At 41.0% G+C, this 17,790-nt stretch overlaps 1 protein-coding gene across 3 annotated transcripts in view; it reads left to right on the forward strand.

The window, feature by feature from the left end:
• The window catches only part of kiaa1549la (KIAA1549-like a), a 144,718-nt gene that overhangs the window by 36,457 nt on the left and 90,471 nt on the right, over window positions 1-17,790 (forward strand). For all 3 annotated transcript variants that reach the window (XM_061677360.1, XM_061677361.1, XM_061677362.1), the window contains exon 2: window positions 14,376-14,999. In XM_061677360.1, coding sequence (XP_061533344.1) covers window positions 14,376-14,999 — 624 coding nt within the window. The remainder of the gene's footprint in view (window positions 1-14,375; window positions 15,000-17,790) is intronic.

The following is a 17,790-nucleotide window of genomic DNA, read 5'->3' on the forward strand; positions in this document are numbered from 1 at the left end:
GGCTTTAACAAGGTAGCGCTCTTACCTGAATCGATGAACTTTTAATGGTTAATTTTTAATTACTCTTGGCGGTGCCTCCATTAACTGTGGAAGTATTTCGAATAGCTTCCTTTTACACTTTTTTAAAAATATGTATATGCTAAATATGTATTATTAATTATCTATGCTGTGATTCTATATCTATGACATTAATTAAATTTAAACAAAAAATACTGACTAATATTTAAGAAACTAATATGTACAATGGAGCGTCAGCCTCACAGTTCTGAGGACCCGGGTTCAATCCCCGGTCCCGTCTGTGTGGAGTTTGCATGTTCTCCCCGTGCCTGCGTGGGTTTTCTCCGGTCACTCCGGTTTCTTCCCACATCCCAAAAACATGCATTAATTGGAGACTCTAAATTGCCCGTAGGTGTGAATGTGAGTGTGAATTATCCAAGATGGCGCCTACCAGTGTGGTCGCCTCGGTAACGCGCTCTCTAGTATTGTCTTTGTTTTTGTGTTTTTCGTCTGTCTTTGGACCATTCAAGGAAGCTACTCCGGACTTTCTGTCACCAACTTTCGAAAATCCGCTCAGTTTTTTCCCCGAGTTACTCACCGGAGCGGCGTCCGCGGTTTTCGGCGCATGGAGGCGGAAGCGGCGCCACAGAGGGAAACGAGCTGGCATTCAGGTGAAACTCCGCAAGAGAGGACACAGATTGGCGTTCCCGTCGATCCACCTCGCGAATGTACGCTCCCTACCCAACAAAATGGACGAGCTTCATCTTCTGTTAAAGACCAGTAAAGACTTCGGACGTTCCGCGGCCATGTGCTTCACGGAGACCTGGCTTTGCGACGCTGTACCCGATGGCGCCGTCATGCTTCCCGGCTTCAACATTCATCGAACGGACCGCAACATGGAATCATCGGGGAAAACAAAGGGCGGCGGGATATGCCTCCATATCAACGAAAAATAGTGTATGGACGTCACGGTGCTCAGCACACACTGCAGCCCGCATTTGGAGTCGCTGTTTTTGAACTGTAAACCATTCTACTCGCCACGTGAGTTTGCATCGTTCATACTGGTTGGAGTCTATATTACGCCTCAAGCTAACATGAACGCCGCATTGCTAGCGCTCGCCGAACAAGTCAACGAAATTGAAAAAAAACACCCGGACTCACCCCTCATTATTCTCGGGGACTTTAACAAAGCTAAACTCAACCACGAACTCCCTAAATACAAGCAGCACATTGACTGTCCTACCAGGGAAAATAATACTTTAGACCACTGCTACACTACGGTAAAAAACGCATACCGTGCTATACCTCGTGCAGCCCTGGGCTCGTCTGATCACTGCTTAATTAACTTAATACCGACGTACAGGCAAGAACTTAAATATGCGAAGCCTACAGTGAAAACAGTGAAAAAGTGGACCAATGAAGCCAAGATGGAACTTCAAAGCTGTTCAGACTGCACAGACTGGAGTGTCTTTGAAAATTCAGCTGGCAGCCTGGATGAATATACGGACACTGTCACATCCTATATCAGTTTCTGTGAAGAGGTTTGTGTACCAACAAAATCATTTCGGACATTCAACAACAACAAGCCGTGGTTCACTGCGAAACTTAAGCAGCTTCGCCAAGCTAAGGAAGATGCATATCAGAGCGGGGACAGGGCCCTGTATAATCGAGCTAGAAACCAGCTTACTAAAGAAATTAACATTGCAAAGAGGATCTATTCAGCAAAATTGGAAAAACAGTTTAGCGCGAACGACTCTAAATCAGTCTGGCATGCATTCCAATCGCTGACTAATTACAAGCGACGATCCCCCCAAGCTGAGAACAATAGCACACTAGCCGACGACTTGAATACCATCTACTGCAGATTTGAAAAGGACAGTTTCACTCCACACACCCACCCGGCCAGCACCCGCGACCACAACCACACCTCTGACTTCTGCGTTAACCATCCATGAACAGGATGTGAGACGCATCTTCAAACAACAGAAGATTAACAAAGCGGCAGGACCGGACCATGTGTCCCCATCCTGCCTCAAACTCTGCGCGGACCAGCTCGCTCCAGTCTTCACTCAGATCTTCAACAGATCTTTGGAAATGTGCAAAGTTCCATCCTGTTTCAAACGCTCCACCATCATTCCAGTCCCCAAGAAACCTGCAATCTCTGGTCTGAATGACTACAGGCCTGTCGCTTTGACATCTGTGGTCATGAAGTCCTTTGAACGTCTCGTGCTGGACCACCTCAAGAGTGTCACAGGTCCCCTGCTGGACCCCCTGCAGTTTGCCTACCAAGCGAACAGGTCTGTGGATGATGTAGTCAGCATGGGACTGCACTTCATCCTAGAACACCTCGACAGTGCAGGGACCTACGCGAGGATCCTGTTCGTGGACTTCAGCTCAGCGTTCAACACCATCATCCCTGAACTCCTTTCAACCAAGCTTCTCCAGCTCAGCGTCTCACCTGCCATCTGCCAGTGGATTTACAGCTTTCTGACGGGCAGGACACAGCAGGTCAGGCTGGGGGAGGCCACCTCATCCACACGCAGCATCAGCACTGGGGTGCCCCAAGGTTGTGTCCTCTCTCCGCTGCTCTTCTTTCTCTACACGAACGACTGCACCTCAGCGAACCCGACTGTCAAGCTCCTGAAGTTTACAGATGGCACCACTGTCATCGGCCTCATCAAGGACGGTGACGAGTCTGCATATCGACAGGAAGCGGCTGGAGCTGTGGTGCGGCCGACACAACCTGGAGCTGAACACGCTCAAGACTGTAGAGATGATCGTGGACTTCAGGAGGCATCCTTCGCCACAGCTGCCCCTCACGTTGTCCAGCTGCCTTGTGTCAACCGTCGAGACCTTCAAGTTCCTGGGAATTACAATCTCTCAGGACCTGAAGTGGGCGACCAACATCAACTCCGTCCTCAAAAAGGCCCAGCAGAGGATGTACTTCCTGCGGCTTTTGAGAAAGCACGGCCTGCCACTGGAGCTGCTGAGACAGTTCTACACAGCGGTCATCGAATCAGTCCTGTGTTCTTCCATCACAGTCTGGTTTGGTGCTGCTACAAAAAAGGAACAACTCCGACTGCAACGGACAATCAAAACTGCTGAAAGGATTGTCAGTACCCCCCTACCCACCATTGAGGACTTGCACGCTGCCAGAACTAAGACAAGGGCGTGCAAAATCCTCTCGGACCGTCTGCACCCGGGTCACCAGCTCTTCCAGCTCCTTCCCTCAGGTAGGCGCTACCGATCAACGCAAACTAGAACTAGTAGACATTCCAACAGCTTCTTCCCTCTTGCGATCAACTTCTTAAACACCTAACCTATAATTCCATTACAACAAGCTGGAAATTTTTTGACTTGAGTTCGTTGTCACATTTCTGTGGGGCCAATTATCTATTATATTGCAATAGTCCGGTGCAATAGTCCGGTGCAATGACCATTGTGCAAAGGGCTTGAGACTTCAAGGAGTGTATGCGGTTTAAAGTGACGAGTAGTGCGATAATCTGGGACAATCTTGGTTGTGCAAATGTTACAGATACTCCTCAATCAGTCTGCAAATGGAGCAGATGCTACTCTGGCATGAGTGGCCAGTATATGCAAATAGTGCAGCATGGCGAGACAACTACAGTGAGTGCACGAGTAATACATAATTGGCCCCACAGAAATGTGACAACGAACTAAAGTAAAAAAATTGCCAGCATGTTGTAATGGAATTGTAGGTTAGGTGTTTAAGAAGTTGATCGCAAGAGGGAAGAAGCTGTTGGAATGTCTACTAGTTCTAGTTTGCATTTATCGGTAGTGCCTCATTTAAGTAATGTGTTGAATAACACATTACTTATCGTAAATAATCCTGAATTGAGCTGTAGCCTAGACACAGGACATCATGCAAATGAAACTTATTTATTTATAATGATTAATATTTATAATTATTCATTTATCAGCTCTTTATGAATAATATGGATCAATATCTACTGTGCTACATAATTCAAAGAAACATAAGGCTACTAAGTAGCCTTGTAAATTTATTTATACTTTATATACAGTATATATAGTCTATATGTATTTATTGTGAGACTCTAAATTGCCCGTTGGCATGACTGTGAGCGCGAATGGTTGTTTGTTTCTATGTGCCCAGCGATTGGATGGCAACCAGTTCAGGGTGTACCCCGCCTCCTGCCCGATGACAGCTGGGATAGGCTCCAGCACGCCCGCGACCCTAGTGAGGAGAAGCGGCTCAGAAAATGGATAGATGGATGTATTTTATTAATTTAATTATTATTTTTTTAATCGTATCGTTTTAATCATTTATTTAGTTATTAGTTTTTTGTTATCTTAGGGCGTTACAGAACGAGCACAAATATATATTGATCGGTATTGTAATAAAAGGGGTTTTTCAGCAAATAGTTGTTCAGAGGTGTCAAACTCACTGTAGTTCAGAGGTCACATACAGCCTAATTTGGTGTCATGTGGGCCAGATATGTTGGTGCTTTTACCATGGTTTTAATGCAAAGAAATGCAAATTATATATATTTATATATATATATATATATATATATATATATATATATATATATATATATATATATATATATATATATATGCATGCAAGTTCATGACAATAAAAGGTGATTCTTCTTCTTCTATGTGACTGACTGGCGAGTGGGGTGGCCGTGGCCTTGTTGCCACCCCTGCCTGTATCAGTTCAAAGAGTGAGTGACCACGGTGGGAAGTTTCTTTTCCAATGGTTTGCGTTTTCTTTTGACAGCAGGATCAGTGCAGTTCTTCCAAGGATGGGAGAGGCCAGTTTACAATCTTTTGTGCCATTTAAATGATCCTGAAGTGCTTTCACTTCACCTTACTCAAAAAGATTTCTAAAAAAAAAATTAAAAATTCACATGCATATTTCAGTACTGGTATAGTTAAGGGCATTTTTTGAGTCTACTAATATATGTGCATGTGAATGTACAATGATTTTGACATATATGTCAGAATACATATTTTTGTCTCTTATTAGTTTGTGAGTGCCCTACAGTTCTGCGGCCAAGCAGTCATCTTGCTAGCGTTTCTGTGTGTACAGTATGCACAGTATGTGTTGGGAGTGCATGTGCCAATTTAACTGTGTGTGCGTGTGTGTGCATTTTGTTTACACTGCTAGACTGGCTGACCAACTGAGTGCCCCTAAGCAAGTCACATGACTGTGTAAGCCTGTCTGTTTGTGTGTTGCTCTTAATTACTCCGTGACTGCAATTGGATCTCCTTACCAACAATATTCTTCTTCCTGTTTTCATGTTTCAGCCCTCCTTTTTAACATTGTCCAGGTAGAAAGTATACTCTCCAGCATCAACATTAGGTGCTTCCTCAATGCATCTATTAAATTCCTAACAAGAGCTCGATCAAAAAAATGTGAGACACAGCTTTATGATTATTTATTATTGTTGTTTCACATGCAATTATATAAACTGCACTGTAATGTACTGAGTGATGTTTCTAATATTTTGGTTACCACATTTCGCAACATGACAGGGGAAAATAATCCCAGCATATCTTATTATAATAACACTACTCTAATGGTGTGAATCCAAAACTAGGCACGATCTTTGTAAAGCAAAGCAAAACAAAGCAAATTTATTTATAAAGCGCATTTCATACAAAAGGTAACGCAATGTGCTTTACATGATTAAAAGCATTTAAAAACAAAGAGAAAAAAACAGCTTATAAACATTTAAAGCAAAGAGAAAAAAAACATACAATTATAGCAGTATACAGTGCAATAAATATCATTTAAAAGTGGAAATGCTCTAAAAAGCATGGGAAAAAAGAAGAGTTTTTAACCTGGACTTAAAAACATGCACACTTGGGGCTGACGTCACTTCTGTTGACAACTTATTCCATTTGTGTGCAGCAGAATAGCTAAATGCTGCTTCACCATGTTTGCTTTGGATTCTGTGCTCCACTATTTGACCTGAGTCTGTCGATCTCATAGCCCAACTGGGTTTATATTCCATTAGCATTTCATTCATAGATTCAGGACCTAAACCGTTTAGTGATTTATAGACCAGTAGCAGAACTTTAAAATCTATTCTAAAGCTGATTGGAAGCCAGTGTAAAGACTTTAGAATTGGAGTAATATGCTCTGACCTCTTTGTTCTGGTCAGAACCCGAGCTGCAGCATTCTGAATGAGCTGCAGCTGTTTAATGCTCTTTATATGGAGTCCAGTCAGAAGACCATTACAATAGTCAAGTCTACTTGAGATAAAAGCTTGGATGAGCTTCTCCTGGTCTGCTTGACACATGCAAGCTTTCACTCTGGGTATGGTCTTCAGATGGTAGAAGGCAGTTTTAGTAATTCAGAACACTAAGGTTTGGGACTTGGTCTTTGGTTTTTAAAGAGAGGGACTCCAGGTATTTACTAATAGCAATTCTCTTTTCTTTATTGCCAAAAACAATTATCTCAGTTTTGTTGTGGTTTAATTGAAGAAAATTTTGGCTCATTTAGATATTTATCTGTTTTAGACAGTGACACAACACCTCAATTGAACCGCAGTCATCTGGAGACACTGCTAGATATAACTGTGTGAATTTGACCCAAGGGTAGCATTTTACAGGCTGAACAGGAGGGCCCCAAGCACTGAACCTTGAGGGACCCCATAGGTCATTGGGATTCGATGAGATTGAGCACTTCCAATGGTTACAAAATAACTCTTTTCCTCCAGGTAGGACCTGAACCATTTAAGGACTGTTCCATTTAGTCCTACCCACGTTTCCAACCTGTTCAGCAGTATATTATGATCTACTGTATCTAAAGCCACAGCGAGGTCCAACAGGACCAGAATTGACAACTTTCCCAAGTCAGTATTCAACCGTATATCATTTAGCACTTTGATAAGAACAGATTCTGTACTGTGATGAGTTCAGAACCCTGATTGAAATTTGTCAAAAAGTCAATTTAAGTTCAAGAAATTGCTGAGTTGATTAAAAATAACTTTCTCAACAATCTTGGCTATGAAAGGGAGATTTGTGATGGGTCTATATGGGCTTGCTAACATGGAAGCTTCCAGCGCACTATTTTTTAGCAGAGGCTTAAAGGCAGCTACTTTAAGAGCTTTAGGAAACTTGCCTGACTGAAGTGAGCAATTGATTATTTGCTGCAAATCAGCTCGCACAGAAGATGTACCAGAAGATTTATTGATACACCTGTAGTTTCTTCTAATGATAGATGAGTCAATTCATTTACAATATCTAATCAACCATCTTGTTATTTACTGCTAAGTGATGAACCCAGGAGAGTGTCACACATAATAAAGAAATTTAGGTCCAAAAATCCTGTTTATATCACATACGCAGAAATTTTATTTTAATCTCGGCTAGTTTCTAGGTATCCAGTGGAAGCCGTTCTGGTGTTAAACAGACTTTATGCACTGAGTAGATGAATGAAAGGCTACTCTCAGTTCTGATCGAGAAGAGATTTTACATATAGAGAGATATATCTAATTATTTTAAGATATACAGCTGTATGTGGAAATCTTTGGTCTTATTGGGCCCTGCATACAAGTCCAAGGAAGTAAGTGCTGCAGTAAACTGAATTAGACTACAGCTTGTTTGTGAAAAGATGCTACATTTGCAGAAAGAAAGAAAGAAAAAGGGAATGTAGGGGGTACCATTTATCTTTACATAGGCGGCGGAACCGGGGGGCACTGGGCCATGTACCCCACCTCTTGCCCATCAGACGATGTTGATTGAAAGTTCTCACTTTTCATTGTAAATATAAATATGATGCAAGCTAAGTATTGTTAAGTCCTTCAGTGACTGAGTCCTTACCCTCCATGGCCGATTTTATGGCCATTTTTTCCCGAGAAAAGTAATAGTAACTTTGCTCGTTACTCAAAATGGCGGTTTTTGGTAGTTACTTTGTAACGCGTTACCGGCATCACTGGTCATTTGTCATATCTAAAAGTTTTATCATCAATTTGTTTTTTCTGCCTTTGTAAAATACAAAGCCACACATTCTTTTTAATTCAACTAAAGCTTGGAATTCAACACTGTTTTTTTTAACCCTTTGTTTTTTTCCGCATTATATTTGCTGCATATATGTAAAACATTTTGTGCTTATTATACACGGTGCAATGTCACAGTGTAAAATCAGTCTTTACATTGATTACCTCTGGTTTATTGTGATTTTGTGTACACTAATAACTGATGAAATGTGACAGGCATACTGAGGAAAATGAAGGGAAAGATTGCCACTGTACTTGCTTGTGCAATGACTCACTTATTTTCAAGTGTACATCATGCGTTTCATTTTTTAAATGTATTTTTATTGTCGCCATTATGGACTGAGCAGCCAGGACAGAGACATTATTACACTTGTACTTGTAAATAAAACAAAACAAAACAAAACAAAATATCATCCTTTAGATGTATACTGAGCTGATGTCTCACAATATGCAATATGTTGGTTCAACATTTGGAAGTGTATTCTCAAAGAAATTGGTTAATTCTCTTGTATGCTATAATGTTAATAATAATAATAATACAATAAAAATGATCATGAGTTTTGAAAATGGAAACTTAAAATATCTCATTGTTTTTATGACATTGAAGCCCCGGCAACTTATTACATCATCATCCACCAGTTTATCAACCTATTCCTTCAAAGCCAACATCTCATTCTGGATAGCCTCCTGCTCTCACTTCCTCACTGACAGACAGATGTCATGAGGAGTTTAAGGAAATATATTTTAATATATCTCTCTGAAAACACATTTGCAGGAAGTTTCTGCAATTTTATCTTGACAATTGTCGCCGCTCGAGGGAGAAAATAAAAAAAAAATTTACGATGTGCATAGGCACTCAGTAAAGTTAAATTAGTAAAGCCACTGGGGAGAAGCTAGTATTTAATGTCCAGGGAGCTTGTACTGACTTGGCAAGAATTTACACCTTTGTGTTGGCATTTAAAGAGCTCCATGAGTAGGGCATCAACAGATGGACAATGAGGTCATCTGGCAAGGAAATAGGGCCTATTGCTAAGGTGTAAAGGTTCACAGAAGTCGGTGATGCTTATAGTTTTCATACTGTTACCCCTGAGTGCAGCAAGACAAAAACACTTTAACACAAAGTATATATTGTTTGAAAAGTAGCAACAGAAAAATGGAAGGAATAAAAGAATTAAATACAAAAATACATTTCTACCATAGAAAATATAGCTCAAGATAAAGAAATTCACCCAAAAGTGTTTAATAAGTTAGAAATTATTACAGTTACAAACATGATGCAGTGTGTCATAAAGTGCACATGCATGGGTTTGCATCCGATAGCACCTACTTTATATGTAATGCTGGTGCATGAATATTGTATCAGATTACATTATGACACATTGCCATAGCAATATTTTGTCCCCCTTATGTAATGTCCAATAAATAAAACAGGTTAGGCCTCAACTCTTAACTTGAATTTACAACCCATCCATCTTTGAAACCATCCATCCTGTCCATATTTGTTCTCAGTGGAGGTTCTTCTTTCCTAGCGTTTTGTCGCAGGTTGGTTGTTGGGCCACATATGTTACTCTCAGGCAGAGCAGTTGGCAAACTGTTGGGGGAGAAAAGACTGCTAATATTCCTGCATATGGTACACTCTTTCCATCCTACCATCCACTGCTTCATTCGTCACCCAATCCAGTCATCCTGCCATTCATTCATTTGAACAAATAAAAAGACATTAACAAAAATATGAATAATTATATATAAACATGACACAAAAAGTAAGGAAATTTGAGTTTGAGCAGCAGAGTTGAGTATCGGCGTGCCGCATTTGACTGATCTGGATAGGGTCTGTGCGCTTTAGAGTAACTTCAAGCTGGTGTAGTGTATATTGGTTTAGATAAAAATGTAATTAATTTAGGAGAAAAAAATAAGCCGGAAGCAACACCTGCGTTACTTCCGGTTTTGCGTGATTTTAAATTTCAGCGTTAAAACCAAATAATTTTATGTCAAAAAGTGGCACCACGTCTCTTTTTCGATGTGTAAAACGTCAGGACAAAGTGACGAAAACCTCTATGTCTCGTAATCTAAAGGTTGCTACAGGAATTAGATAAGAGTTCTCGATAACCAGAGTTCTTTTGTCGAACCCGAACACACACAAATGATACAGGTAGTGATTTTTTATAGAAAATTTAATTACAACTACAGGGGAACGATGCAAGGAAAAGCAAAACAAAGGAAAGACGGATATTGAGACTGATTTGTGAAGGGTGGAAATGAGCATGGGGTGACAATGCATTGAGCTGGAAGTTCCTGTTTTTGTTCATTTAAACCCAAATATGCACTAATCTGTACTTTAGGAGATCCCAAATTGAATTTACGTGCGTGGAACACAATGTAGGCAGGCTGGTCGATCTCCCGAGGCCGGTCTGGTCCGCACGGGCAACAGGTGGATTTGGCGGGAAAAGGAGTAAGGAAAAAAGAATAGCAGGAAAAAGAGTTCCAAGGCTGAGCAGCTGGAGCCTGGGTGTCGCTGTTCGCTAGATGCTCAGGAGCAGACGTGCGACGCCTGCTTCCTTCCCAACACAACTTGCCCCTGAGCTGCCTAGGCACCCGCAAGAGTAGCTAAGGCGCTGGGAGGGTGCCCTGCGGTGGGGAAGGGTCTGATGTGTCCTCGGCTCCTCGTGGTGAGAGGTGGGGCTTCCTGGCTGAGCCAGTCTTCGGCAAGTTGGTCGAACGAGTGCTCTCCACAAAGGGGGGGCTCCGGAATTTATGCCCAGCCGAAAAGGGGGTGAAAGGGTATTTGTGTTGTCATCCGGTTCAGTTGACAAACAGATTTGACATCAGACATTCAAATTTGCAGAAATACAATAATGAATTTGTCCCTGTGGCTTCATGGGGAACCACCAATCAGCGGGTTTCTCACCTTCTTGGTTATCAAGACAGTGTCCCAAAAAAAGAAGTCTTTGTTGGTGAGACTCTTCAGGCTGGCTGGGGGTGAAAGTTAATTAACTTAGCGTCCGAGTGAGAAACCAGTTGTCCCTGTCTCTGCTTTGATGAGCTCCTTCGGACTGGCTGGTAATTCATTTAGCGTCCGTGTGAGAAGTTAAGTCTCTCGTGCTTCTTCTTTGATAAGTGGGCCAGGCTTTCCTTACATGTCCTGTGGACACAGACGGGCTCAGCGGGGCAGCCGAGGCAGGTATAGCTTAAAAGCACGAGATTGGGGTTGCTGGGTGCTATCTGGTTAATGGCATGTCCGTTACACTGGTGTTCTGCAAAGGCAAGTTGCAACATTGTTTGGAATGATCCCAAGTAGTACAATCTCTAAATTGAAGGCCAAACTCCTAGGTAATATCAGACAGGCCACAAAGTGGACAACAGCCTGCAAGATGACAGCCAAATAAGACTATTTCCTCACCCTGTCAGCCCTGAGCTACTGTAGGCTGTCTTCCACAGATTTGCAGTCCGAATTTGCAGGAAGACATGGCTGACGGCTCTCTGTACAGACAATCTGGAACAGATTACACAGTCAAGTTATGGTCCCAGACGGCTGCCACTACACTGTCAGGCCCGTTTGCACTGGTTTTGGCAATATATGCACTGGAACCTGAAGGTGGATGAATTCAGTTCAGCGATGAGTCCAGATTCTGCCTACAGCAGTTGGATTGTAAGGTTAAAGAGTGGATATAACACGGAGAACGTTATTCTGATTGCTTCACCGATAGAGAAACATCTTTTGGTGGAGGCACTGGAAAAACTCGGCTTGTCATCATTGCATGGCAATCTAAATGCAACCAGTGGTAATCCCATATCGCCCCAGTCCGGGACCAAATTCTGTCCTCCAAGATGACAACAGTCCCCACTCATAGTGGGGTTTATCAGACACTACCTTCAGAATTTGTGAGTGGCGAGGATGGAATGCCCCGCCAGCAGTCCTGACCGTGTTATTTTGACTCCCACTTGAGTTCTAGCCAAACCACGGCCCGCTGCAATATAATTGGCTGCTGCATCCAAGCAGGACATGCCCTAAGGCTATGAAGATGAAATGAGATGAGATCATATTCATGCGAAAAACACTTAACAATCACGTTGGTTAGTGTGATTGATAATAACGCTGCCACATTGCAGTCACATACTGCCCTTCTGGCCTGGATGCAGCAGCCACTCATGGTGATTGAAGAATGCTGTGTTTATTTCTTAGCAATCTGTGACCAGGCCAGTGACCAACATGAGGAGGATTTGCCGGGTTGTTGTGGCTGTGTATGATTCTTCCACATGCTGCTGAGGCTTCTGATTGTTAAATTAATAAATTGTTAGAGAGTAAATATGTCTTGTTTATTCAAACTTCAATCATCCAATTCACCAAACATGAGTCAATGGCAATAGAGAAAATAAAATGGCATTAGCAGAGAAGATTTTTCATATATTCAGCTGTGCTTCTCATCCCACAAATGCATGTTCCTTACAAACATAGCATCTTTTAATATGGTAATAGACAGGCTTTCCAATGGTAAGCGATAAGATTTATTGCCAAGATAAATTGTTACAACAAAGAAAAAAATCTACCAAACACAAATTTCCTAATTTACACACACACGCCGTTATATGTAAGCAGTATACACGCTATGAACACTTGGCCACCACATTACAGAATAATCCAAGGTATGTCATAAATTGCAACATCCTGCTTCTCGGCAGAATAGTGTTTATGCATAATTAACTTCCGCATTTGGCAAAACAGGATGAAGCACTTTCATCTGGTTCAGGTAACTGGCAGAGTCCTATGGCAGAAGACTGGGACAAAGCACCTGTAGGAATGTGAAGTGTCTACAATGTATTTAGTTTTAGTCAAGAGGTCTTCAAGAGATACCAAAGATTACAATATGTCATTTTTAGGCTTAATTATTATATCTATCTATCTATCTATAAATAAATGATGCTAACCTGTTTTCTGGGTGTGGTCACGTGACATTCAGCATAAGACGAATTTGTGGGGTACAATCACTTTTACTCCGAATGTCAGGAACAATGCAAGAGGTTGGACCCAAATGCAAGACTTTAGGCACAAATAAGTAACAAAAAAACAAAACAAAAAAACCAATAAATAAATAAAAAACCTGATAACACCAAAAAGGATGGCAAACAGGCAATCAGTCAGCATGGGCAGAGGTATCCAAAACGTCAGGCAAAAGCCAAGGTAAATTATTGAAACAGGGTCAAAGTTTACTTGCAACGTGAAAACTTGGTACAACGAACAGACGAGGAGACAGGATGAAACACGAGGTAAAATATGAGGCAATCAGGGATAACGACGTGCATGTGAGGGGAGACCCACTTGGGAGCAGGTCCGCACAGGACGGAGGGGAGGGGAAGGGAACACACACACACACACGCACGCACAAGACCCACACAAATATGACACCGAAGCATTTTTAAAAAATTACGATTTGAGAATATTGTTACTGTAAAGGCGGCACGGTGGACGACTCGTTAGAGCGTCGGCCTCACAGTTCTGAGGACCCGGGTTCAATCCCCGGCCCCGCCTGTGTGGAGTTTGCATGTTCTCCCCGTGCCTGCGTGGGTTTTCTCCGGGCACTCCGGTTTCCTCCCACATCCCAAAAACATGCATGAATTGAAGACTCTAAATTGCCCGTAGGCATGACTGTGAGTGCGAATGGTTGTTTGTTCCTATGTGCCCTGCGATTGGCTGGCAACCAGTTCAGGGTGTAACCCGCCTCCTGCCCGATGACAGCTGGGATAGGCTCCAGCACGCCCGCGACCCTAGTGAGGAGAAGCGGCTCAGAAAATGGATGGATGGATGGATGGATGTTACTGTAAAACAGTCTGTGTCTCATACAGATAGATACTGTCGGTTTGCTTCTTTGGAAAGGTGTAAATGACACCATATTTCTTTTGAACACTACCACATCCTGAGTGCTTCTGTATGTTCTAGGAAAATGAATCCAGCATGAACATCACAACAAATCAGATTAGTATCTACTGTCTGCAATTACACGTTGTAAGTGTGTGTGAGTATGTGTGCAGTCTGTTAGTCTGTGTACATCGAAATTAATTCCTGATGCTTTATCCTCCAAAACCTAAGCGACCTACTTTAGACATCATTATTATTATTTTTCCAGAGCTGCAGTTTTAGAGCTTCAAAGCCATTTCACATGAATGTGTATTAGACAGTGGAGGGAAAAGAGCTTATGCACATATATTGCTTAATTGTGTTTGTGTGCGCTGTCTAGTTGAGATTCCCGAAGAACTCAACTAAAAAGTCATTTTCTAGACCTCATGACTCAAAGAAAATTGTGCTATCATCAACAATCTTTTTCACAAACATTACTTTTCAAATTTCTGTCACCAACTAATTTCCCCTCATGTTTATATTTCCTGCAGATGAGGCTGACCATCGTGAGTTAGAAAGGCTCTCCGTCTTGCTATTGGATCCCACTGTGCCCAGCTCATCCCACTGGGGGACTGGGGAGAAAGACAAAGACGTAACGGAAGGGACTGACCCGAGCCAATTATTGACTGAGTCCAAAAGATCGGTGTGGATTGAATCAAAACATAGAGTGGCTGCTAGAGGAGACAGCACGGTCCTCTCAGAAACTGGAATCATGAGAGGAGCTGGGGCTAAAGGTAGACTGCTGGACACAATTGTGGAAGACCTACCAAGCTCACCCAGAGACTCAGCTGCCTGGCTTAGGCAGACGGTTGGACAGGACAAAGGAGGGCAGGCAGTCCTAACAAAGGTGGCAGAGACACGAGACCCACAAGAAGTGAGAAAGCCTTTAGGACTGCTGTCTAAGGCTTCTTGGACCAAAATCTCCTCTTCGTCATCATCCAAAGCTTCATCCTCTTCTAGTTCCACAACAAAAGCATCCTCTTTAACTTCCACAACCACATCTTTATCCTCCACTCCAGCCATTAGCCGTGACATTCAGACAGTGAAGCCAGACGCTGTCTCTCTTCTTGATGTCAGCAACATCTCCTCAGATGGCAACAGCACCACCTCTCTTGGTAAGTTTTAATATGTATTAAACTAAAGCAGCAATCAGTTGCATGCAGACCGTATTCCTTTTAAACCCAAGCAAACAGTGATCAAACAAATCCTCTCACCCTCAGGCTTCATGCTTGGAAGCGATAATAGTAAATAAATACACAATTGAAGAAAAGAAAATGGCAATGATATACATGAATTAAATGAATAAATAATAAAGTATAAAATAAATAATCGTAATAAATAAATTACTAAATTATACTAACAGAATACATTGGTATGAAAAACACTTCTAAGCCATATACACTAAAACACTGAAATGAAAACCAGGCATTACATATCTAAGTGGGACAACATTTTCTTGAACTGCTGCGCAGACAAATGCATTATGCAACATTTGTAACCTCAAAACCTTGCATTCGCTGACGACCTCATTATATATACACAGTATCAATGGCCTCATGGGAAACAGACATTCAATTTACACTATGTGGAGAGACGGTGGTCATTTAAAGGCCTCTTTAGACATGTTTTATCCATTTAAGCATCAATGACTGTATTATCTTATTTTGTTGTTTTGATTGTTAATATTAAACAATAGCTGAACAAAACTGAACAAAAATCATGAAACTGATGGACTGCCACTGATAAACAAAGGTATTGAAAAACAGATTAAAAAATAAAAACAAAATAAACAGTGAAATAAAAGGTAAAGTAACAAGTGGTTTACGCTGTTACCTCAATTATGCAATAATAATATTTAGGGATGTCCCGATCCAATCACGTGATCGAAAATCTGGGTCAATCACGTGATTTTCAGCTGGTCGAGATCGGTTGAAAAAGATCGGATTTATTAATTTTTTGACATTGTAAATGTCACAAAGTGACAAAATAATCCAACAGGTACAACAATTTTGACAAATGGAACAGTAACAGCTTCATTTTAAAGCGAGTTGAGAGAACGTCAGACCGGTTAGCAACTGTGACGCACTCAAACTACTGTGTCTTATTTTGTGACAAGCAAACTGGTTGTTAGGCCTATTTTAGGGGATCTTCAGCACCCGTAAAATGTTCTTAAGCACCCCTAAATGGTTTGATTGTTTTTTTTATAATGTATACTTTTTTTTTTTTTTTTTTGCCAAAAAAACCCCCCAAAAAATCCAATCTAAAATGGCCAGGAAATGAGTTTAAATAAATTATCACGTAACCTATTATTATTCACATCAATGATCATAAATCTATGAGTTTCCCTTCAATTCATAGTGTGGTAGAGAGCCCTTGTCGTTATCCAATCCGTTCCACTTTATCCTTTATTATATACTGAATGCCCTTATTACTGAAACTCCAACTTTCCCTGCGACCTTGCTTACACTGGTACCTGCCTGCTGCTATGGTGCCTAAGTAGCACCCAGTGCTGACTAAAAGCAGCGTGAGGAAAATAACGTGAAGGATGGACTGTTCACATAAAAATGGAGGTTATAGAGTGAACTTTGTGTATGAATTCACACCATAAAACAGGAGCTGAGCTTATTCACTTACAGTTCAGTGGATATTAATAATAATAGACTGTTGAACTTTGGCAACCAGGGCGGATGAGAGAATAACAAGGGAGCGACATCTCCTGGAAATGTGGGTTTAAAGGATTTCATAGAATAAAGCCATTTTTGATGGAGTCTTGCAACTCAATATGGATATGAAATATGAAACTTTTCAGTCAAGGTGCATCGTATAAGGCTAACTTGAAACTTTATTTGGGAGAGTGATTAGAAAGTGGAGAGATAAAGCCAAGAGATAAATATAAGCCGTAATTTGGCTTATGGCCCATATATTTTCAAGAGAACATGAATATTGCTTCATTGTTTAATTTAGAAGTCATTGGGTTTCTCCAACTTCTATCTTTCTCCAACCATTTTAGTCACATATGGACCCATAATGTAATTTCTGCGATAAACAGTTATTGTGTTACGAGCCAAAGTCAATGTCATTAACCGCTATACTGATCAGTTATTATTAATCAAATGTTTCAATGTATCTTGAAGGGGAAAATTCAGTCTTGCAGTAATGTCAATCAAAAGGTCACTTCACTATCTGAGTCGCAACAAAGTAATAGACTGATTTGCCACCCTTACAAAAACAGACTGCATTCATTGACGCTTCCACCTACCGAGTAGCATGCAAATGCTGTTAATTTAATTTGGATTACATTGTTAACTCCTGGAAGGGAAATTATTCTCTGCAATTCTTTTTTTAATTGAAAATCATGAGGTTGGCTGACTTTGTGACAACACAGTGACCTTTTTTGCATTCAGCTTTGCACACACTAAAACAATGTATTCATATTGTTTTTTCTTTTTTGTGGTTAATGCTCTAAACATCCTGTTTGTGTACTATACTAAAAACAAGACCCCATTAAATTTTTCACTCCTTGTTATATTGCAGCCATTCTTTTTCAATAAATCTGCAAAAACTTCAACAATTCCGTTTTATTCTGTCAATATGGGGTGCTGTGTGTACATTAATGTGGTAAAAATGAACTTAAATGGTTTTAGCAAATGGCTGCAACATAAAAAAACAGTGAAAAATGTAAGGGGGTCTGAATACTTTCTGTACCCACTGTACATGAAAATAAATTATTATTAATCAACCGGCACATTTTTTAGGCTAATGTGCTTCGTGTGAACATTCTATTTGCATAAATGTCATATGGCTATATTTCATGTATTTGCTAATATTATTAGTTTTTACTTTCCATCCTGGTACTCAAATGAGGAGTTTAAGTACAAAAAAAAATGACAAAAAAATAAGTTGCCT

The sequence above is a fragment of the Phycodurus eques genome, chromosome 5 (genome assembly GCF_024500275.1).
Source record: "Phycodurus eques isolate BA_2022a chromosome 5, UOR_Pequ_1.1, whole genome shotgun sequence".
Taxonomy (NCBI): Eukaryota; Metazoa; Chordata; class Actinopteri; order Syngnathiformes; family Syngnathidae; genus Phycodurus; species Phycodurus eques.